The sequence below is a fragment of the Haemorhous mexicanus genome, chromosome 2 (assembly GCF_027477595.1).
Source record: "Haemorhous mexicanus isolate bHaeMex1 chromosome 2, bHaeMex1.pri, whole genome shotgun sequence".
Classification (NCBI taxonomy): Eukaryota; Metazoa; Chordata; class Aves; order Passeriformes; family Fringillidae; genus Haemorhous; species Haemorhous mexicanus.
In genome coordinates, this window is record NC_082342.1 from 97500085 (window position 1) to 97525208 (window position 25124).

At 37.8% G+C, this 25124-nt stretch overlaps 1 protein-coding gene across 6 annotated transcripts in view; it reads right to left on the minus strand.

The window, feature by feature from the left end:
* ARHGEF7 (Rho guanine nucleotide exchange factor 7) overlaps positions 1 to 25124 on the minus strand; it is a 115819-nt gene that overhangs the window by 5030 nt on the left and 85665 nt on the right. For 3 of the 6 annotated variants that reach the window (XM_059839675.1, XM_059839678.1, XM_059839677.1), the window contains 8 exons: positions 24470 to 24556; positions 20947 to 21025; positions 19427 to 19566; positions 18565 to 18789; positions 17430 to 17523; positions 14527 to 14616; positions 1935 to 2034; positions 1266 to 1320 (listed from right to left, as the gene is read on the minus strand). In XM_059839675.1, coding sequence (XP_059695658.1) covers positions 1266 to 1320; positions 1935 to 2034; positions 14527 to 14616; positions 17430 to 17523; positions 18565 to 18789; positions 19427 to 19566; positions 20947 to 21025; positions 24470 to 24556 — 870 coding nt within the window. Of the gene's footprint in view, positions 1 to 1265; positions 1321 to 1934; positions 2035 to 11183; positions 11361 to 14526; positions 14617 to 17429; positions 17524 to 18564; positions 18790 to 19426; positions 19567 to 20946; positions 21026 to 24469; positions 24557 to 25124 lie in introns of all 6 variants that reach the window. The other 3 variants (XM_059839680.1, XM_059839681.1, XM_059839676.1) reach the window with 2 other exon arrangements.

Here is a 25124-nt window from a genome sequence, read left to right on the forward strand (position 1 = left end):
ATAAATGCTTTTAAGAAGAGACTCCTGAATTCCTGATATGTTAGAAAATGAAATCAGGCTTTAATATGTCTTAGCTTGGAAGATTTAAGATTCTGAACATCTATTTGAAAAGGCACCAGAAAAGAGAGCTGTTTCATGAAGCTCAGGAGAAAGTGACTTTTTGTTTAAGGGGGCTCTGCACGAAGCTGTGCAGAGCTTCAGTGAGGCTGCACATTTATTCTTTGTACAAAAGCAGGAGGCCACAGGAGTATTAGAGGGCTATTACTGCTGCTTTTATTACATGAATTGTATTTTTAAAAAGACTGCCAAATTCAGCTCTAACCTGGGATACTCATTCTTTATATGCTGAACCCAGCAGAATTTAAGTATGCAACACATCAACCTATGTCCTATTTCAAGGAATATGCATGACATCCTTAGAAATACTAGGCATGGTTACAGATGGGGGGGGGAAAAAAAATCACATTTATAGCCCTGGACCTGAAGAAATTTGAACACAAATCCTTTTTACATTAACACAAGAAATTTTATCCAACTTCTGGAGTCAGAGTGGTAAGCAAATTCACACCTTGCATAGTGAGGAAAATCCAATGCTTCTTTTCACCTATACATTAAGCAAAGTCTACATGCAGCACCATTAACATGGTTAAAACAAGCTATGCCCTGATAAGGTGATATTTTTATTTAATCATGGTGGATATTTAGAACAAGTGACAAAAAAGCACCCAGAGCTATTGTGAAGCTCTCATTTTAAAAAATACCATGTGATAGGCACTGAAAAGGACTCCTGTCTCTGGAAATGAGCAGTTTTAAGAACTGATCCATTGAGGTATTCAGGCTACTTTAAGATTAGTCTTAAAGGTTACTTTAAGATTATCATCTTAGAACTATAAATATCTGGTCCTATTTAGGCCTTTATTAGCATTCTTGAGCAACTATGATTTCTCAGTCTCTGTAAGCTTACTTTGCTGGTGATACAGCACAACTGAATTTGCTTAACACTTCCATCATTTCAGAAGCTGCAACATCCAAAACCAGCTTAGTAATTCACTTCAGAGAAGCAATCCTCAATGCTATTCTCAAAACACTGATGACAACAACAGGGAGTGCTTTTTTGGCAAATGATATTTTACTTTCAAAAATAAATCTAGTCCAAAATTCAAGCTCATGACTGTCAAAGTGAACTTGCAAGCCATATTTAGTTTTATAACAAGCCTTCCATCTTTTCTTTCTCTATGTTGTTATAAATGTAGCAAGTTACCAACCTGTCTTAACTCCTGTACTTCATCCTTTAATGCATATACTGTGTCAACAAGGCTTCTAAAATGAAAAAAAGATCATCTGTAACAACAGTTTTCAGAAATACACATCTATTATTAGACAAAACTGTTTAATGCAATACAATTTAAAAAAAAAACACCCCACACCTAATAGCTAATTTCAGACCTGTGTTAAAAAAACCCTGTCTCTAATCCTGATTTATATTCAGCAAGGCAAGGACTTGTTACCAGCTTCTGTGAGAAGAATCACCTCTCAAAGATTTATGGACCTCTGCTGGTTTCTGTATTAGAGCTTTCTAGAACAGAACTGTAGTTTCACTTCCAACATACACTTTACCAAAAAAACTGAATGACACCACAGGCTAACTAGAAGGATGACACCAATTTAATACTGAAATCTGACAGCACTTGGAAAAATTATTTGTAAGTGAAGCACATCACTTCCTGGCATGGGTGTAATAGCTTGCACAGCATATACAAAGAAACCAGACATTTAAATGAAGGCCAGCTGCACTAAGAGGACTGGCAGCATACTCCAAACAGCTCTATTCCAACTACAAACACACCACACACACCCTGCTACAATGGGAGACAGGAGGAGGAAGAGTGCAAAGTTTACTACTTTAATTCATCATTCATTAAACATTTTCTTACTTCTCTTCTATAACAGTCTGACCATTACTTTTAGTTTCTTCTACAATAATTTTTTCTTCTTCTGGTAGGAGGACTTGAGGTGCTGATTCTTTACGGGAACCTGTTGTAAAAATAAATTACAAAGTGAGCAACTCACAAATACCACTGGGGCATTTTAAAGATTATTCTTTCATTCACTGCATGATACACCCCCATGACCAAGGTATACCACTTTCCATTTCCCCCTTCCCTCTACACATGAGCTACTGACACATTTTTTACTTTTGAAACCACAGCCTTACAACAACAAAAGGTTGTGTGACACCCCTACCCCACTGGTGACATAACTCCCGAGTCATGGATGGGGATGTTATACTGTTCAAGGAACAGTGCACTATTCAACCATCAGTAAAAGCTGTGCAAATTCCCCACAGCAGACTGAGAAAGATACAGCTGTGTTTAAGTAACAGCGATTTAAGCATCAAGGACAGATTCTGATCTCACACTGATACAAGTCCAAGATATAATTCTGCTCTAAACCCATTACTCTGTCAGTAAGGAGCAGAATAGTGGTATCAAATGACACAACAATTAAAGAAAAATAAGTAAAAACCCTTTTCCCCAAAACACTGTAAGCACCCCAATTTGTGTGTGCACACATAAACATGCAAATACTCTTACAGATAACGTTTTAGTCCTACAATACATTCCTATCAAATGACACACACTCTTTGTATTTAATAGGTGTTTTAAAAAGCACTTCATGGTTTGATGATACAAACTCAAAACATTCCAACATCTTCAGAACTTTTTCCACATATTGCAATTTATAACATCGAGATAAAACATATAGATTATAAAAATGTAGTTCTGACTAGAAAAGCTACAACTCAAATGTGCATCCTCCCATAATTCCATAAACATTATTCAATTCAGCTGCAACAAATTACAAGGGGTGTTTTTTTAAGGTGGTCTGTAAATAAATTGGTGTCTAAGCATTTGTTCAGAATTCAAATACTGCAGATAAAGCACTGAAGTTCTTACACTTTTTAACTAAGACACTGGTTTTAACAAACAAGGTACCCTGTCACAAATTCACTGTAGTGAACTTTCATTAACCAGGAATTTCTCAAGTCTCATACAGCTGAAACCGGTAATTTGGTACTACAGTGCAATTGCCTGCCCAGAGAAATCAGTTGCTGAACAGCTGCTTTGTGCTAGCAATGCTTTTCTTTTAAGGTTCATGGTAAAATACAAAATATAAACAAATAAAAATGTTGAATAAATAACACTCATTGCAAAATATTCACTTCCCAAACTGCTGCAGTCCTGAGTTCTGAACAGTGAGCTTGTAGAGATCCTATCTTAGCTATACACGTTTAGCTATTTAAATTATTTTAGCAAACAATGACAGATGTCTTTAATGCAGAAAAAAGTTTCCTTAAGCTTACAGTAAAGATCTAGCATATCAGTATGTGATTGTCAAAATTATATAAACTAAAGATAACAGCAGATTTGAGAAAGAATCTTGTCCTCAAAAGCTGTGAGTTCTTCTTACGGAGAGAAGAAATCTTTTAAGGGTTAATACACTTCCACTCATTTTCCATGAGGAACAACTTATAAAACAAACACATCCAAATTCTGTAGGGAGCTCAAGGACACTTCCCTGTTTGTGCTGTCAGTCTCTGTAAAAAGCTCTCTTATGTTTATTTCAGTTAATTGCTTACTGCTCTGTTTTATTAGCCTGGCAGCTAACACAGAACTGAATTAAATGTGGTATTAGAAATTCGTTGGCAGCAGCTGCTACCAGATAGATCACTGCATTTTGAATCTCTGTACTGACGTGGAGCACACCTCAGCCCAGCACAGGCCAAGAGAGACACTGACCAAGGAGAGAGAACTGGCACACATTTCTCACCCTGACTCCCATCACCCAGATGGAGCACACATTTTTCCCTTTGTACAGAGCTGCATCCAGCTGCCAGCCTGGGCAGGGTAATGGGTCCTTGCAAAGCACAAATAGCATGGAGGAGACAGCTTGGCAACAAATGTCCCAGCTGTTCAGTTATACACACACATGCACGTGAAGCAGATGTCTACAGCAGCACATCCTGATGGAAGTACAGCAGAGCACAGCACACAACACTGCACAGACACACAAAGCACTCCACCAACATTATACACACAAGGAGACCTCACACCACACAAACACACCCAATGGAACACTGCTGCTGTCAACACTGACCTTCCTGTGCCACAGGACAGTAACCACTGTGGAACACAAGTCCCACTCTTGCCTTCACTGCTCCAATACCCTTGGTCATACAAACCCTTTTTGGTATGTCAGAACTCCTGCTGCTCTTATGTTTCATACTTATGTAAAAACCCCCACACTTTCTCCTTGATCGTGGTTTGGGTTTTGTGAGCTTTGGAGGGTTTTTCTTTATTGTAGATTTTTTTTCCTAAACCCCACAAGCACATGCTGAGTATCAAAGGTACAAACACACAGCACATTTATCCTGCCACAAAGGATCCGGTCATCAAATGAGTACATGCACAGTAACATCAGAAATGAGGTGTCAAGTTCTAAAGGCAAAAGAAAGCTACTTCAAAATCCTGCTTTTCTGTACCATTTATGCCAGGAGCTATCAGGGGGTTTTTTTAAGGTGGTTTTTTTTTGTTTTGTTTTGTTTTTGTTTTTTTTGCAATTAAACATCTGGAAGTAACTTCAAGCAGAATCATCACTGGCACTGAGCAATATCCCCTAAATTCCACCTTGTGTCATCATCAAGTTCTTTAGGCCTACCCCCTTGCAACCATTTCCCTCTGCAAAAGCTACAGCTTTAGGACATGAAGAGAGGGTTGTGTTACAGTACAGTGGGCACTTCCCACTGAATTAATACTGAAAGGACAGTCTGGAAAGTTCATACAGCTCAGATAAGCCTAAACACCTTTGAGACAGACTCTACATTTTCATGAAACAGGGTGGAAAAATCAAATTACTTTAGTTTGCCATATCTGATATTCCTCAATCCCAAGCATGCAAGTTTCACACTGAATTTTATTACAAGACCTCAAACAACTGCCCAATTCACCTTGAGATAACATAACCACAAGTACTAGCCAGTTAGCTTGTAGGGATTTTTCATGTGGGGATTTGTTGTTGTTATTTTTTTAGTTTGGGTTTGGGGTTTGTTTGGTTGGTTGGTTTTTGGGGTTTTTTTAAAGATGGACACCCCACACCCGAAGCTACTCAAAACAGGGTTCCATTTGGTTTGGGGTTTTTTTTTGGAGGGGGTGGGTATTGTGGGAAGAAAGGTAGATGGGAGGAGATAGTATGTTTGACAAACCCTAATAATTATTTCAAGATTAGCAAATAAATATCAAGGCCAAGTTAGTTGCCATAACTTCTCAATAGGGAACTCTTAAAACAAGGGTCTTGGAAGAATGACCCCACTGTTTAGAAGTCTGTTGAGTAATTAAAGCAAACAACTGGCCACTAGTGAGTGAGTCAATTAAGTTTCCATAAATTAAATTCCATGAAAAAAAATAAAGCTATCTATTCAATATCAATACCTCTCAGTACTAGAATGGAGAATAAAGAATTACAATGCTTTTTGACAAAACCACACCCTAAATTATAGGTTTAGCAAATTTAGCCTCCAGAGTAAAGCCAGTAACAATAGCCCACCTGACAATCAGAGCAGGGATACAGGCCTTAGCAATAACACCTGAAATACAAGAATAGGCCTGTGAGGAACAGCCCAATGCTTTTGGTTTTCAGTGCCTGATCCCCTTTCTAGCTAAATCAACCTGTCTTAAACAAGCAAGCAGTTCTGAGCATATCTATAAATAAGGAATGCTGGAACCTGTTTGGGTATTTCCACAATTGAAAGACTTTATAACAAAAGTCCACTTTATACCTGCCTAAAACAGGTAGTGTCACTCCTTGCCCTGGAGTATGGTCTTAACACCGAGTCAGAAAGAGACTACAGCAGAGACTGAATGTCACAGAGGTTCTCACTGATGTCTGTTTGCAATCCTAACTCAGCCTTTCATTCACTCTCCCCTAAAAGGAGCATGACATCTTACAAAATGGTTTACACAGAGTCAACCCCCCTGCCATGGGCAGAGACACCTCCCCCTAGATCAGGCTGCTCAAAGCCCCATCCAAACAGGCCTTGAGCACTCCCAGGGATGGGGCATTCACAATTTCTCTGGGCACCATGCTGTTTTTATATGGCACCATCCTGGCTCCTGACAGAAGCCAGGCTTCAGAAAGAGCTGTACTGGTAAACAGCCTGGTCTTTTGTTTTGAATCATTTAGCAGACAAATATGAAGGCAGTTCAGAAGTTTTGCAGAAGGGAAGCAAGAAAAGGGGGATGAAATTCAGAAACCTTTCCACTTTAACTGGATATTAAATTTCTGCCTATGTCCAAAGACCATGTCTGTCCAGAAACCATTTAAGCAAAGAGAAAAATGGAGGTGATTATTCACATTATCTGCCTAAAGCAGCTAATTTCAGGGCATCAGTTAAAAGACAGCTCTCCCTATACAACCAAGAACAGCTTCCTCCAGCTGGTGAAAGGGAGGAGAAGGCTCATAGAAGACTATGAGCATCCCAATTTAAGGTGTGGAAGTCAGATGTGTGGGCATGGTGGTAATTTCAAGAAATGCACAGTAGTATCTGAGGCCATGAGCAAAGACTCTGTTGCACAGCTTTTAAGTATTGCTGTTTTCTTCACTTCTTCATACCTGTACTGTGATTAGGAGAGGTAAGGAGGGGAACAAGGCAGGAATAAAGGTCAAAAGTTTGAAACAGTACTTGTATATATACAATTCTGTTTTTCACCAACTTCACAAGCTAAGAAGCTCTCAGAAATTAAATTTACTTGAGTTTCAATGACAGGAGTGTGACTTTGCCACTGAAAAACAAGTGTGTGCATACACAACTGTTTAGATCTACCTTTAACCACTGGCATGTACAGACATGTACATTTCCTAGTGAGGCAAATATTAGACAAAAAAAACTACCTGTCATTTTAAATGTTCAGTGTGTCACTGCATTTGTTATATTAAATATGTTAAAGCAGATGAGCAGACCTGCCAAATTAACCTTCTCTTTCTTAATAAATTTTCATGAGGTCCTAATACTAACAATTCTAAAAATGCTGCTCCCAGACACTGCATGTGTTGAGATGTAAAAATGGAAAAAATCTGTGCTACAGATCTGCCAAAATCAAAAGGGTATCCTTTACTATCTTTGTAAAGAAAACACAAATCAGAAGCCAAATGTCAGCTAAACTTTAGTTCACTGTATAAGATACACCATAGTTTGCAAATTCTTGGGAATAATAAAGGTTTGGGCATGCAGTTGTTTTGTCTTTTTTTAACTAATAGAGAATCACAAACAGGAATAAAACATCACATGACTCAAATGACTGATTTAGGCAGTTTACAGCAATATGCTTAGATGAGTAAAATGGAAACAATTAAAGTGGACCAAAATATAACTTCATAAGTGTTATTCATGTAAGAACAGAATGAATAGTTTGAGAAGACAGATACACCATCTGAAGACATGGGAGATCCCTAAGACAACATTTAGAAAGAGCTAGTCCACCAGCCTGTATTTCACAAACCAATGCAAAAACTTCCAAGCCCATGGCTGCAGGACTAGAGCTGCTAAAATCATAGCAAAACAAAGTTATGACCTTTTAATAGAGAAGGGTGGTTATTAAATTTATTCTGCTGTAACATTTTAGCACATATATTAACTTACTGATTTGTTTAAATTCACTCATATGTAAGCAACTTTTAAGCAGAAACACTAAAAATAGCTCTTGCTTTTAAAATAAAAATGTTGTAATATTAAATCATGAAAACACATAAGGTTATATACACCCTTAGTGTATTAATAAAATTTCTTTCTGGCAGTAGGACCTGCAGAAGTAGATTTTAGATTGTTCCAATAATTCAGCACATGCTTCCACTGAGAATATTAAAAAAACCACCAAAAAACAAACAAAAAACCACCCCAAAAAAAAACCCCAACAAAAACAAACACCCACCAAAAAAACAACAACAAAAAACCACTCACCAAAAAAAAAACCAACCAAAAAAATAAAAGGAAGAAAATAAAAACAATTTAACAGGAGAGGAAGGCAACAGAAAAACAATCTATAGATGGCAATGTCTCTGAAATTATTTTTACAAAAAAGAGGGTTTAGAAGAATACATACTTCCCATTACATTGAATTTCCTGTAGATGTCAACTACATAAAACAAAGATTACACACTTAGGTCAAAAAAGGTATTTCATGTCAGCATTTGATTCCTCTGGGAAGAAGGGAGGAAGAGAAAGGAGGATGTGTTAAGTTACAAGTTCTGCTGTCCTTTCCCCCTGTGTAATAATTAAATATTAAAGTCACAGTCTAGCAAATGCAAAATTTATTTCAACTGTACATAACAGATGTCCTTTTCATATAAAACAAAACACTTAATTGATATATGCAACCACAAACAATATGCATACTGTACAGTACAATGAAACATTCAGATATACATCCATTTTGCATTTTCCAAAGGCAGTCACCTACTAAAGATGGCTTCTCCCATTCACAAATGAAGTGCACAATATATATTACTCTCTCTATGTTTTACGTCACTATATACACATTACTGTGTTTTGGCAAGTTACTCAAAACACCCAATCAATACTGGCTGGCTTCAGCTTATGGTAAGTACTAATTTATATGGAAACACTGCATAAGCCATGAGAAGAGGGCCTGACAATGGCTTGAACCTACCTTCCAATTCAGGTTCTCCATCCTTCCAGTGTATTTGTAACTGTACACATACAATTTACAGAATTGCATAAACATAAGGTACTGTTATTACCATGACCAAAGTTCCACAAAAATAGAAACACTGAACCTTTGGACTGAATACCATCATTTCCACATTTGTCCTTTTTTTTTTTTTTGTTTCAAGCATTTTGCATTAATAATCCTGATCAGTTCACAATAGTTTACAGCCTGTAACATTGAAGACTTAGAATGGTTTTAAATGTGCTGTGATGTTAATATGAGAATACACAATATGAGAGATCCTAATTATGATAGTACCTAATAACATAAATGCTACAATAATTAAGGGTGGTAAACTGTCAAAGCTTTGGTGCATAAAAAGTCAAAATCTTCAGATCTGGATAACAAAACTTTCTGTATGATAAGGGAAGTTCAAGTGCAACAACTGTATTACAAACTCATATTTACACTATATAACATGAAACAGACATAAAAGAATTATCATTTATCCAGTGCAGAAAACATTATTCAACTAGAACACCACATTATAAGAAACAGGGCAAAAAACAATCTGTACTTTCCATGTATGTTAAAAAAACAAAACAAAAAAACTGACTGAAAAGAAGAAGGGAGTGAAGTGGGTCACAAATGTGCTGTGAAATGATATGGAGCGCATATACTTCTCACTTCTCTAAGCAAGACTCCTCCATTGGCAAAAGGTTCAACATACACAAGTTCCTGGTCATTACATTAATATATGACCAGCAGTAAAATGCACCCCTGAAACCCCTCCTTGGTAAGCACTACTGCGTTTGTTAGTCACATTATAGAATGCCAGCAACAGTGAGAGAGGATAAAGCAGGGGGTCAAACAAGACTGAACGTAAATTGAAGACATGAAATGCCTCGAAACATCTTCTCCACACTGTGACCACCTTCTGGAATCATGCACTCCTAGCAATTGAAACTTTCTGATCATGTAACCCGCAGAAAGGTATTGATTACCTTTTAAACAGTGTGATCAAGTTCCCAGGCTGCAGTTAAATTTCATCACAGTTACCCTGAACTTGTTCATAGAGTAGTACCTGAACACTGGATAACGTGCTTCTGTGAAAAGTGATAAGGGTGTTGCACTTGGGAACCCTGGCGAAACTGAGAACTGTTTCTGTCCTTTCATCACTTTCACCACACTTTTCCCTAATGCTTACAAAGATTTGGAAAACATGCCATTTTTGTTTTGATGCCAATTACTTGAACAACAAGACAGAGCACACACACACAGTTCACCCCAGCAGTGCCCCAGGTGCAGGTTTGAGACCTTCAGCTGTGCACAGCATGTCACAGTTCTCTGAAAAAGCCAACATGACCGTAAGTGAAGAGCTGCTGCTGAAAACAAACCTGCTTATGAGGGAAGTTACAAGACACAATAAAATCTGTCACAGACATGCTCCAAACAGTACAACCCAAACAGCCAAGCATTCTATTATTCAGAACTTCAAGCAAGCCAATTTGATCACAGTTGTACCTAGAGTTTCAGATGCTGAACACTGGAGCCTCCATCAGGGGAATCATTTTCCTCTCGTCTTTTCAAGAAGAATGGTCAATTGAGAGTTGACAGTTGTGTATTTTAACAGGCAAGTAAACATCTAAACCCTGCTTTCTGCCACACTACTGCACACAGTAAAGTGACAGTATGACCACAGGTAACATGAGAGTACCAAAACACTGCATGTAATGAGCATGGACTGCCAGGTTTTCATGACAATTGCTGGACTGGGGTGGGGAAAGAGCAGCAAGGTCCTTCATATAAACGTTTTAAGCAATGAGCAAAAGACAGCAGTATAAAACCAGAAATTTTTATGGATTAGCAAATGCTCTTCCAAACAAATAGGACAGATATGTGAATATCTGAATGATTTTACAGCTCTTGTACTGCTTATTTGTAAGCTGCATTTCACTTACTCTACCAGCTCTGTTTTTTGTTAATAATATGTAGAAAATCCAACCACTACCACTAAGGTATTTCCATATAGCTGGCACTCAGCTCTCAAACCAGTATGGCTTCAGTACAAAATATAAAAATGAGCTTATCCAAAATAAAAAGAAAATAAAGGACCTGTTACTACACTGACCAAGTCAAAAGAAAAAAAAAAAGACCATTCAGAGCTACAAATTAACATCTGTCAGTTAAAAAACCCTCAAGAAGTATCATCCTTAACAGGATATACACTTTTTAGAATGACTTATTTGTACGTGTACTGAATTGACAATAGAGCCTTCCACCAGGTATAACTGAAGTTTCAGGAGCTCCCTCAGAAGTTGTTAAAATATCACATTAAAGAGACAAGGAACAGCAAGAAAACATCTAAGAAAAGCAGGCTGTGATACAACAAGCATTTGTTAAGAAAAAGCTCAGAAGTGCATTAGTTCTGGTGAGAGATATATGAGCAACAGCTCTTACGAGATGTAGACCCCATTCTGTAACTATGGGCTGTCCATATACTGTCATAGTCAGAGTCTTCTGAGAGGTCTGAAGGCTCCAAACGAGAAAGACTACTGCGACGACCCAAGGAGTCTAGACTTGATTGGTCATCATCAGCCAAGACGTGATTATGCATCAGGTCAGTGCCTTGCCATGCTAAGGATGTATAGGTGAAATGAAATGGTGGATGTGGATAGGCAGAGGTGGGATGAGGAGGAGAACGTAAGGAATAGCCACAACCAAACACATGAAATAAAAGCAAAAAGGTGATGGGAAGAGAAGGAAAAGAGAAAATATTGTTAAAAAGGCACCAAAGTTGGGTTTTTTCTTTTTTTTTTTTTTTTAATTTGTTTGGGGTTTAGGTATAAATTACACTCAGCACAATGTTTGAATGGTTACAATACAATTTTGAAGTGGTTTTTAAGTTTCTAGGCAGTCTCAGTTGAGAATTTTGAGTAACAAAAATATTGTTTGTAGAATTTTTTGAAGAGAAAGTCAGGTTCTTTTGAAATACAGAGTCAGTTCTGGTCTGGGGAGGATTTGACTGGGCACAGAGCAGTAAACAAACACAGTAAGCCAGCATGATCCAGCACCAATGTGAAAAGCAACAGCCCCTTCCCCATCACATATCTGTACCTCATCCTTTCCCTCCCGTGCAATGACACAGTCTTTTGTACAGCTGCTTCATGAGCCAGGCCAGGAAACAGCTTCAGATGAAAAAAATCTTTTGTAGGGTTAGTTTTTTCAAGCAGGTAATTTTCCCACCAGCTCACAACACAGCCAACAGAAGTGCTTGTGTCACCACTGTGAAGAGGAAAATGAAGGGGGAAAAAGAAAAGCAAAGGTTCTCATGCAGAGCGGGGCTGCTGATTACTAAATCAGCAGCAACATCTTGCACCCATTGAAGGAGACTGTCAAAGTAGATTCCTTTTTTCTGTGCCCATACCCCTTGTTATTTGTTAAACCATGTGGCAAATTAACTCACAGAAAAACAGGGTCAAGAGCCTAACAGTGACACAGCCTAGCCCATCCTGACCCCTCACACACCTCTTCCTACATGCCTGAGTCCATCCCCCCAGTTCAATATTTTTAGATCTCTAGGGTCATTGGTCAAACATAGTAAGGACAGGTTTTTTAATTTTTCAAGGCCTGGCAATATCCAAGTATTGAAGACATGTAAGTGGCCCTGTTATGAGCCACCATGATATTGCAGAGGATTTTAAGTCTTCATTTGAAGCAGAAATGCAAAAGAAGCTCAGTGTACAATAAGCACAAGAAAGTCAGACTCTGCTCTTTCATTTCCATCTACCTACCCAAATTAAATCCCTCTTTTTCCCACCCAAAAATCTGATAAAAAGCTGCTCTGCTACCTCTAATACCAGACCTTACCAGTTTGCACTGGTGCCATAGCTCTGCTGTACTGACACTGCCAAAAGCAGCAGATTAGGGTGTAGTAGGGAATTGCCCAGTGAATGCTGTCAGGGACAGGCAGAATATTGACTGGGAGGTAAGAATAGAGTATGTAAAAACCAGCATACTTCACAGATGACAGGCAACTCTCTCATTCTATTATTCTACACTGACTACTGCTCCAACAGAAGCAATTTCAGCTTTATTGGTTCTTCCCCCATTTCCAGTTTACAAATGGATCTTCTGAAATCTAGTCTTAGGTGACAACACTATGCTTTCCAAACAAAGCAGCTGTGTGCCTAATCAATAAAAATTTTTTTCTTGCTGCAATTAAGAGCAAATAAAAGAGCTGACTTCTGATGTATGCAATGATACCCACAGCACTATGTATATTTCTTAAATATACATAGACAAGAAAAATAGGCAAGCAAAAAAAAAATCATATCCACTTCATATCTGCACACACACACATTACTGTGCAAGTGCAAATGTTTTCCCAACCATTTCTTGTCACGTTATCCTTGGAAATAACAGAACACAGTTGAGGTGTTTCAATGGCAATCACCTCATTTGATTTTGTTTGGAACAACAGTATATCTTCAGAACTTTGAACTCATTCATTCCCTTTATCCAATTAAACACACAACTGTAATGACTGTAGGACTATAAAAAGATTAGTATTGAAAAATAGTAGTAGTAGTAGCTGATTTCATGATCTTGGAGATCTACAGTTCATTAAGACAGAAAAATTAAAACTTGGGCTTTTGTTGTTACTTGAGAAGTTTTTACAGTCTAATATAACTGCCATATTCCATGGTAAGTTACATAGGAATACGAAGTAGCTGTGTTTTTTTCAAGGTGGCAATAGCAAATAAAAATGTATTAGGAAAATTCAAGAACTAAGTCTGCAATTGTGGTTTAAGACTTCAACTGTCAGCACAAAGTGCTTTTGCTTGGAAGCAAAACAGGCCTATAGCACTGTAGGCAGCGCTAAGAGTGATTAATATTGCAAAATTTAAATATCTTTAATGGACAAGAAGTTATGATGTCCAGTCTTCTAGTTCCAGCAAAACCAGCCAAGTACCTCAAATTCATTATACTGTGTTCCAAGGATCTCCAAATTAAATTTGTATTCAACAGTGCAAAAAGGAACAAACGCAACAGCATTTTCTCCTTCCTTGTGTAAATGGAACACATGCTGGTGGACTCCCCTGCTTTGAGCAATGTTTTACTTACAATACAGAGGAACTCCACATGGCAACCTTGATTTGGATTAAATGAAGTAGGACCCCAGAGGCACGTTACAGGTTTTCAATATGCTAGGTATTGATCTGAGAAACTAAAAATGGCTTTAAGCAACACACATCTGAGAACAATTTCTCCTGAAATTATGAGACGGGATTAAAATTTGTAGTTAATACTAAAAGCAACTAGTGGCAATAAAATTAAAGAAATTTTTATAGGTCTAGGGACAAAGTCTTTGTTGAACAGAACAAAACAAAAATACAGTCCTCCAAAATTACAATGACTTCTTCACTCCTCCTACTTACCAGCTTCCTGAAATTTATCCAAAAGCATACTGATTAGCTGTTATATTCAATTCAGACACCTCTTATTCATTGGTAAAGCTTTAGTACAATTTTAAACCATGACAAGTAGCTACATTTGGGTTTTTGTTGTTTTTGATTGTTTCAAAATACTGAAAAAATGATAGCCTCTAACCATGGTCCTTGGCATCCAATACATACATAAACACCTGGCACTGATGTTAAACCACAAACAGGTTATTATTATTTGCAGGTCCAACATACTATTTGCAAAAGCCTGAGAATATACAGCACTCTCTTTTGCAAACTATCTTATTGATGCTTTAGCTAGGAAGTACTGAAATGTGTAGAAATGGCTAACTTACTTGAATTTAATGTCTGACGTGTTTTGGCACTTGTGCAATATGCTTCAATGACTTTAAGAATTTGAGCATCTTCTTCTAAAGCAGCTGTACCTAGAATCAATGGGAAAAACAGAATCTTAAACATGGGCATGTTTCTTAATATAGAAAAGCCTTTGTAAATCAGTACAGTTCAGTTGAGTGCGAAGTTCAGCCTAATCAACCATTTAAAATTGTTTTAATCGTACCATTTTAAAAAATCAAACTCCAATGAACCAAAGTAACAGTCTAAAAAGACAAATACTATTTTGAAATGCTTAGAAATAATTCAATTCAGGGGAACCACCCACACATTCAAGATATTTTCTGAGCATCTGATGTTGCACAGAATGAGTTTTGAAGTGTGAGGACTCTCATTCTAAACCAGTCATTTTACTGAAAAACCCCTATATACTCAAGTTATATAAACACACAATTCAATAGACATACTATTCCATTATTTAATCAACAAAATCAAAGGAACAGAATACTAATTCACAGAAAACATCTTAAAAACTTTTTGCATTTGTATATATATATATATATATATATATATATGAGTGTTTGTGTATATATATATATATATATAAAAATCAAATTTACCTCTTTCAACAGCGCACAATTAAAAACAGAACTCAGAATTAGCAGCATAACTTCAGTCCAGCAGAAGGGAACACGCTGCTATCATATACATATATCTGTGAAAAGTGACTACTCTAAACTATTCAGATTTCAACAGAAATAGCACCACTGAACAAATTTAACTATTCAAGCTTACCATGGCAACATTTTCCAAAAGATAAGGCTCCACAACAAATCTCATTAGGTGACTCAGTAAAAATAGTGTCAAATTGTTCACTCAGGGTGAACCTCTACCATTATTAGTTTAGATTAAGGCAGAAGTCTATGTGCAAAGAAAGACAATTTATTGTTTTTAAAGCATTTTTTCTTCTTTTCCCCCGTGAAATAACTAGGTTTGAAGATTTCCTGCTACATGAATCTGAGCAGCCTTCCACATGAAAATGCAGTTGTATTCTCTGCCAGCCAATGCATCCTGTTGGATTTTGTGATTTATTATCACCAGAACAAAGCCAACTTTCCAAACATTTGTTGGGATAAGCTAGCTACTGCAGAAGTTATCTTGACCCAATATCATTTTCCTTCAGCTCAAGAGATGCAGAAACTCCAAAGTATGGGTTATCCCTTTTTCAAGGCACGAAAATAATTGGATTTTGTAGTTAGAAGGCAGCACCATATAATTACAGTAGCAGGGCAAATACTACACTTTTGAAATAGCATTTTGAGGGCAGTCAGTTGAAACATCTCAGTTGTTTTGTCTGTTGAAATGCTAATTTGACACAGCAGTTCTCAAAACATAGCCCATAAATCCTCTGGATTCCTGAGAAGGGAAGTAACAAACCCCAGACCTCTCCATCAATATGCTTAAAGTTCGATAGAAATAGGAAACTTTTATAGCTCCACAAAAAATAAAAGTTGAGAAAGTTGAAGAAACACTAACAGAAGCTTCTAATTAGTGATTAGGGAAGATGAATACCGAGAATCTGTAAGAATCACACAAAAAAATATCTTTCAATAAAAGTTATCTATCAGGAATAGAACAATGTATTTGCAAGCTACAGACTCCTTCCCTCCCCTAAGTAAAAATCCTTAACTCCTCCCATTGTGTTCTTTAACAATTGCTAAACCTGCAAGTTGACAGCTTCATCAACATCATAACAACTACTGAATGTCCTTTCTCCAACATCTGAAATGATACTGTACTACAGTACTTTCATTTCTCCTAAACAGATGCCTTGCTGTAAGGATAAAACATCCTGAACTACAACATCCACTTGCACCTCCATGAACAGAGAATCATTCTACTCATTACCTTAACCTTTGCCACATGAAATTCACAGAAAATTCAGAAGGTCTAACACCTCAGACAAACCGAGGGCACCCTGAGGAAAAGCTTTTTTTCTCCAACTCTATACAAGCCTGTGAGAGACAACTGCCACAATAACACACTTCATGCACTGAACACTCATGGCACAGACTCTTAAATAAAAGTCCATGAGCAAAAGACAGATGCCGAGAAGCAAAAGCTACAGCAAAAATCTGTCCAATAAAACACCCAGTCTTTTATTGATACAAGTAATCAGATTATTCATTCACACACATTTCTAAGGAAGAATTACAGCAACACTGACAAGTAAGTCAATACTGTGTTTGCTTGATAACATTAATGCTCCCTCCACTTCAAATATACCAACATCCAGATTTTGACCTCTCTTTCTGTATATTACTAAGTCTCTCTCAGATCAGCATTTTTCTTCAGACTTCAGGTAGTTTAAATATATGCAATTTATTTAGATACAGACATTATTTACAGGAGATAAGAGAAGACTGTTGGATCCTAGAAGGAGTGATTGTAGAAGCAACTTGGCTTCAAATCAGCAGCAATAACCAGCTTTCTAACACTCAGGACAACAGAAGTTCCTACCAAGACCAACTTATGAACACAGCTACAAAGTATTCTGCAAGAGTGGCTCAGTATCTTCACCTTGTTGTTTACAGTACTAAAAGACAGGTTCACCTCACTGAACTTCACCTGGCTCTCTAGTGAACCTCCCTTCCTTCTGTAACAAACAGAAATAGGCACTTCACAAGCAGACATCCATTGCAGCAATCAGTAAAGCTCTGCAAATGCCATCACATCATAAGATGACTACAACAAATGATTCTCTGGAGATACCTACCCCTCTCCCCTGACATGAGAGAGGAAACCAGGTGACTTGCTTACACTGTACACCTAACTTTTACAAAGAGTAAACTGACGTTAATTCCACCCTTTGTATTATGCAGATATTTGTTCAAGTCTCTCTTACTTTTTCTCAGTGCAAACTCTTCATCCGATGGCTTCCGCTCTGGCTTGCGTTTGGGAAGCAGCTTTTTCATGGTTTTAGGGCTTTTACTGAGATCCTGTACAGGAAAAATAAAAAGTAGAGCTTCTAGACAGTATTTTAAAAATTTAACTTCTAAGATACATGCAGGAATTACTAACTAAAAACCTTTTAGCAGCACCAAAATTCAGTTTACTAATATTTTTTGCCATGTTCAATTCACTTGAATTGGCTGATTTCCTCTCTACCCTTCCTCCAGCTATACACACAGCCAAATATTTTATCTGTTCTTTTAAGAGAAATGTACATAAAACCTGCTGCAAAGGCATTCAGCCTGTTTGGGAGCTAGAGTGAAGAGAAGAGGCAGGAATACACTGACAGGTCTTTTTTCCTGAACAGTTGAAGAGCCAACCCATTTCACTTGTCTACTGGGAAGCAAGTAGAAGAGGGACCTAACAAGAAAGTTTGGCAGGTACCACACTCTTCAAAGCCCAAATTTTTAAAAGTCTAGGTCTGTTTTTACAGAGGTCTACAGGAAAAAAAAAAAAAACCAAAACAAAACTAACACAACAAACAAACAAAACCCACAAACAAACAATAAACCCAGCAGCATTTCTGCTCAAAATGTGGTCACAGTAATTTACAGGAACAATAATAAGTTTCAGGAACAAAAGGAAGATGCTGGTCTACCCTTTACCTTAAGGATACAATACATGTTCTGTGGAAACACAGAACAAGAAAGTAAAAAGATGACTGAGGAGGACCTACCAAAGTTGATCAATACAGGTTTTGGATGTTATTGTAGGCTAAACACGATAAAGATTATTGAAATTGTAATACATTGGAGAATTTAGCGGCCTACACATGAAAACATAAAAGGATTTCAAGTTAAACTACAAAATAAGCATATAGTACAGCCAAACTGATACAGCCAAACTTAAGAATCTCTTACAGTAGCTAAGTTTCAATACAAATCTTGCACTGCAGATCAACTCTCACTTTTTTCCTGTTGTTTACGAGATTTACAAAATTACAGGAAAGTCACATACACACAGCCACCACAAAAAATGTACAATTTCCTACTGCCACACTGTCTTGTTTCTTGGCTGCTGGCCCTCACCTCTTTGTAGCACAGAGCTGCTGAAGGCCGCAGCGGAGGGGCGGGACGCAGGCAGCTCAGGCTCCACGGCTTGGGCGTTTTGGGAGGTTCCAGTGGTCCCCAGTTGATTGTGGTGTGTGGAGTCCCATGATGGGAGGGATGAGGGAGAGTGTGGTAGGCAGGAGTCAGTGGTATTGGCTTGCTGTCTGAATGCTTGCTGGAGGGGGTCACTGGGTGGGAAGGAAGCTGTCAAACATGATGGGAAAGGAAAGGAGGCATATTATCATAATGGAGATATAGTGTCATCAAGGACTGGTGAAATGATCCCACTTGCTAGAGCATTTCCGTTTATTACAGCTGGCCTTCAAAAAATTTTATGCTAAATTATTTTTTGGGAAAAAGGAGCTTAAATTTTTTTTATTGTCTACCACAGACGGAGCACAAACTAAAGATAGAACAGCTACTAGCAGCCCTGCTCCCACTTCTCTCACCACTAAGGGTGGAGCTAAATTTAGAACCATTCATATCCAACAATTCAAATGCAGAACCCAAAAGAAATTACTGTTTCTCCACAGCCTGTCAAGTACATCACCAATTACAACCTACTGTTCTAAGCAGACTTAAACGATGGTGATGCATGCACTTGGTCAAAACAGAAAAAGTAATGATAATGAACTTTCTTTCACCCCAGTTAACTGTTACACTGAGTTTTAAGCATTTTATTCTTTGTTCACACCATTCAAAACAGAATTATCTTTTTACCTATTGAACTACAGTGACAAAATTCAGTTCTTGTTACCAATGGCTAAAAAAATGGCTTTCCATGGTGTTAGATTTGCCAGACCCCCTAATTATAACCTAATTCTGCTCATTCATTTCTTACCGTGTGAGATGGCACAGAGTGAGGTTTAATGGTGGGATTCCCAACAGTTGTGACTTTGGTTTGCTTCTGCAGGTGATCCACCCATTCATGCAAATCTTGTTGGTTGTTACAAGATACTAATATCCTTTCAATCATATTTCCTAGGTGATAGATACCAGAAATACATAGGAAACAAAAAAAAAAAAAAAGTTTAGTCGATCTGACATGATTAAAAAAGACACTTATTTCTTAAAACATTATGTCCTCTCAATACTAAGCAAAAATTTAAACCATATTTTCAGTACAACAGCATCCCACTTTTCCAGGTTGTAAGACACATCGCCTCCATGTATTTATTCTTAGCCTAGCACAGGAGTTCTACTTTTTTCCCCTAACTCTAGTAATTAAGCACAACCCACAACCTTAAATGACAAGAGTAGGAGACAGGCTCATCTACTAGCCTTATGCTTCTCCATCCTCCCCAGCAAAGCCAGCACACAGCCTAAAATGTCATTCTTGAGTCTGTACACTTTTCCTGCAGCACAGGAAAAGTTATAAAATAAGAGTTCACCAATCTTCTCTGAGAAGGAGGCATAAAATTAAAGCTAAGGCAAAAGTCACTTGGGAACATAATGACAACCAAAGATAACTTTCACTTCTGCACTTAGCACCATTTAACTCATCACATTCCCCTTGAGGTCAGCTTCATAACTATTATCGCAAGAAAACCATTTTTTTTCTCAATATATACAATTTTTTCCCCTGTGACTCATGGCATTGGTATCATACTTGAGACAGTCAAAATTAGTTTCTTTAAATGCAACCTGCTTGAATGTAGAACTGATTCGGGAAATTAATGAAGATACAAAACTTCACCATGGGGACCCTGCACTGTCCTTTAAATTGTCTCAGGACACACATGATGAAATGAATGACTAAACAGATAGAAATTGCCTATAAGCACAATGGAACAATCATTAACATCAGAGATGCTAAAGAAGCATCTTGTTTTCTCAGAAAGAGGTGGAAAATTTCTAGAAGAAAACTCTTGCTTAAACCTCTTCCAGAGCCTCTTGAATTCCTGTTCTTTCAGTAAACAGTATACTTGGAACTGCTACTGCATCACAAAAGATCTTCTCCAAGGCTACTGCCTCCATTTATTAAGATACAGAAAGTCCAGGATAAGTCCTATGCAAAGAGCTCCTTAACTCTTTCAGAGAAGCAGTAAAAAGCAGCCTTCAGGTGAGGCTCTGGGTAGCTGTGTTATAAAGTTTGCATAACCACAGGATGGCTGAGGCTGTAAGGGACCTCTGTAGGTCCCCACTGCTCAAGCACAGACACCTGGAGCTGGTTGTCTGAGATCATGGCCAGGGAACTTTCCAGTACCTCCAAGGACAGGCATCTCCCCAGGCACCCTGTGCCAGTGCTTGGTCACCCTCACAATAAAAAGTTTCTTCCTCTGTTCAGAATGAGCATTTGATGTTTGAAGCATTAAAAATATGCTGGAATAACTAGCAAATAAAAATACTAATGGGCAATACCTGATATTTCAAATGCATTTTTATGGTTTTCACTGTCTTCTAGCTTTGTAATAGTCATTCCTGTCATAGGCAGTTTTCCCTTAAAAAAAAAAAAGTTAATATTGACATTAAATACAAAACACATAAAAACATTACCAATGAAAGAAAATATAAACTTTAAACTCTGAAAAAAGATATTCATAGTAAATTGACACATGCACCCCAATGGGTTTAAAAACATTCAAAAATACATACAAGCATGTTACAATGGGAGTTCTTTGTATATCCAACTTCTGCAAATGACATCTGTGATGTCAGTAAGTCTAGCTGATACCTATTCAGGCTACAAAATCCATACAAACACCATAGTGATCATTCCTCAGTCTCAGGTTCTTGAAACTGAGACCTTCAGGATCATATTACGTGACTGGAGGCAACAGTGACTCTTCTTTAAGCACATTTGTTTGCAAACTGTCTTATTAGCTCCCAGAATAAGGTCTGTAGAACAAGTAAATTTATAAAGGAGTATTTCACAAAATAAATGCATCAATTATTTAATTAAATTTATTTCTCTAATAAAGCCACTACTAAATTCCCTCATGGAAATATTTGGGGGGGGGGGGGGCGGGAAAGCAGTGAGCACCTTCAAATTTGCAAGTTTTCTTCAGGAGAACATACTAATTTTTCAGGAGATCCCACTGTAAACCCAGTCAAGCAGGAAAAAAAAAGTCAGTTTAGGATAACTTTTTGACCCTTTAGAAACACAGATGAATAAATAAAATTGAGTATTTTTTGGATGAAAGGCTTTACTGAAAATGAAACTTCAAGAAAAGTTCTTTAAGACACCCTGTATTCTCCTGCACAGAAACACTATTCAGCAAATACTGGCAAAAGCAGAAATACTATGGACTGTGGAATTTTGGCTCCAACACAGCAGAAAGAATAAAAACCAACTTTATGTTTTCCTCTTTCCCAAAGACAGCAGAATGGACAAAGGTTTCTTAGAAGCTTGAAAATGAAAATTCACTTGGTATTCTGTAGGCACAGAGCATGCTCAGGCTCAAGATACCAAAAAGAAAGGAGGAGCTCTCTTGTGGCAGCTTCCCCGCTGCAGGAAACATGGTGGCCATGTGCACTATTAAATGCAGTAAAATTTTCTCTTTTGCCTTTTTTCCCATGTCTGCTGGTTCATGAATAACTCAGCATAAAACCACAACAAGAGAGATGTGCAAGAACTGCCGACACAGGTGGGGAGGCATTCTAGGGGTGACAGAGATCACCTGAACCACAGGGCAGGAAAAAGTACAAAGTCAGCAAAATAGAAAACTGAAGTGAACTTGTGAATCATTTGTACTTCCCTTCTTTGACAAACAATTGTGCAGCCCTCCTAAGTATGGTCCTTGCTCCTTGTGACTTCAGCTTAGCACTGCTGAAAGTTCTTCCCATTAGCTCACATGGTAGATATCAGCACTATCCACCAGAAAATCTGAAGCCTGACAACAACTGGGCTATTCAGAAATGCAACAAAGTTGTTATGTAGGATAATGCCTCCAGTGGCATAATTTCCTTGAGAAAGACTGGGAGAACTGCATCATCTTCTGCCCATATCCATCCCAGTTCTGAGATGTGAACCACAGAAAAAATGTCTAGGACATGCTCTCTAGACACGGGCTCTGATTAACTGACTCAGACACAAACAGTGATGAAATAATTTCACCTTGCTGTGAACATATAGTCACTAAAATCTGAGACATTCTCAGTGCTGGGATTATCATACATGAGGCTGTGAGGAAATTAAGAGTTTTCTTTCAAGGGATGGTTGGATAGTGAACATCAAGAAAGGACTGTGGCCATTCTGAGTACAAGCTGAAGACAAATCACAGAAAATGGCTTATTTATTTACTGAATAATGCTGTACATTTAGGGGATAAGGTGGGTGGGAAGAAGAAATGCAAGCGATAGGAGAGGAAAAATAAAGCTTGATGGACTGTTTAATTTCATGTTGCTTGTTAGCAAGCTAAATTTCCAGTCAGCTGCTTTGTAATCAGTACAGAAGAATCTATCCTCACCAGAAATTCTGTTTGTGCCACTTGAAACACAGAACTAACCTGCCTTTTCTACTATCTTTTGCCATCAACACTGGGATAATTTTAAGTTCCACAAAGTTAAAAAACTTGATTGTCCACTTGAACCACCTAATATTGCAGCATTTCAGACAAATCCATCTACAATTGTGGCAGGTAAGGTACGAACCCAAACACAAATTTTGGAATTTATTTCCTCTTAATTAAAAAAAAAAAAAGTCACATTTTTGTGACTGACTGTGGTTGATCATGTAGGAACACCCAATGACCAACCTTCAGCATTCCCTTGAAGCAGGCAAATCACTGCTCAGGAGAATGGAATAAACTGTTCAAGTGTCTGTTTTATAGAAGCATTTCTAGTAGGTGAAATCTCTGTCTCCTTTTAGAACTTTGTTGCAGTTTTTCCCTGTCTTTTGTTATTTTACTGTGATGTCCCAAACCTGCATAGCATTACTTGAACATTTACAAGACTTTGGAAATTGTGGTTTGCACATTTGCCTCTCTCAGGAGTCTTTGAAACTATATACCCAAGATGCAAGTGTTTTTGTGAAACACAGCCTAGAGCTACAGGGAGCCAAGACAAGTGGCACCCCTGCACTACAGCACTTGTTCCACCTCTGGAACAGGCCTGTGGGGCAACAGCCACAAGTGCTCAGCTAGGAAACTTGGGAGAGAGCTCAAAGACTCTGTCTACCAGCTGTGAGCAGGGGATTTGTGAAGTGAAACACCCAGTGCTAAGGTCCCTAGGGCCACCTCGTATGCATTTCAGGTGGTGTTACACTGGGGAGCCCAAAGCTGGGGCCAGGGACTGAAGGTCAGTCCATGTACTTGATCCTTCCCCATAGTTAGAGCATCTCAAGCAAACATTTGGAACATGCCATCCACTTCAAGTTCATCCAGATGGAATCTACTCTGTGAGCCTCAAAACAACTTCTACTCTGTGACTCAGTGCTCATTAAACAGAAAAAAACAAAAAGATGAATTTTGAAAGTGTGCCACCGATTCCAAGATAAAACACAAATGTGGATGCATCCAAACAAACTGATGGTGACAGCCTAATTCACACCAATGATGGCTTAAGGGGGCTGTGCCATTTTGTTAAGTCTCAAGCAGCAGTCAAAGAGCACTAACAAACCTATGCAGCAACACTGGTTTCCCACACAGATCTAAAAAGCTACCAATACTTCCTCTCATCTTTTTTTTTACTTTGTTTACATTAACAAAGTAAAAAAAAAAAACCCCAATGTCTCCTTGGTGATAGTCACAGCTACAAAGAAAATCAAACCCTGGGCTTCTAGGCCAGAATTTCATAAGACAGATGACCACTTCTTATCACAGATATTGCCTTTTATCTTTATAAATGCAAAACTTTATTAATCCTTCCAAGCTTCTTATGAAATATCATGTGGAAAGAACGCAACGCCCAATACATTTTTACACATGTAAATGTATTACTTTACCTGATAGATAAAGCCACTCATTCTTGGGCTGGCAGACAACATTAGCAAAATGTTAGGGAAGAGAAGAAGATACCTCTCATTCTTTTCCTTGTTAAAAGAAGAAAATGAAAAAGTAAATACACCATCACAAGTCCCCTCTCCCATTTTTCTATTACTAAAAGCTATCAACATTATAACTGGATGATTACTCCCCAAGTATTTGCTCAGTGCAAAACTATTTCTCCATTGTATTTAGAAAAATTAAAAAAAAATCTTAAAAAGAGAAAAAAAAAAGGTAAGAAGACAGAATTACTTATTTTCTTATATGAAAAGTGCTACTAACACATGCCTATCCTATACTTTTTCCAGAAGATTACAGCCTTGTCTTTTAAAACAGGAATTTTACAGTCTGGGTGAAATACAGACCTTGCTTAATATGATAACAACTGTGTGGCCAATTTCAGTAAAACCAAAATTACATACTGGATCTACTTCTTCCTATAATTTAGATGGATACTGTTACAGTCATATCAAGACTGTGGTCTCTCAAATTGGAGATCAAATTTTTAAACAGTGGATTATGCCCAGAAGCAGAAAAAGCAAAGAAATAATTAGTATAGTCACAACAAAAGCACTCATTACTTTGTTCTGGTTTTAATTTTCTGGTTTCATGTAC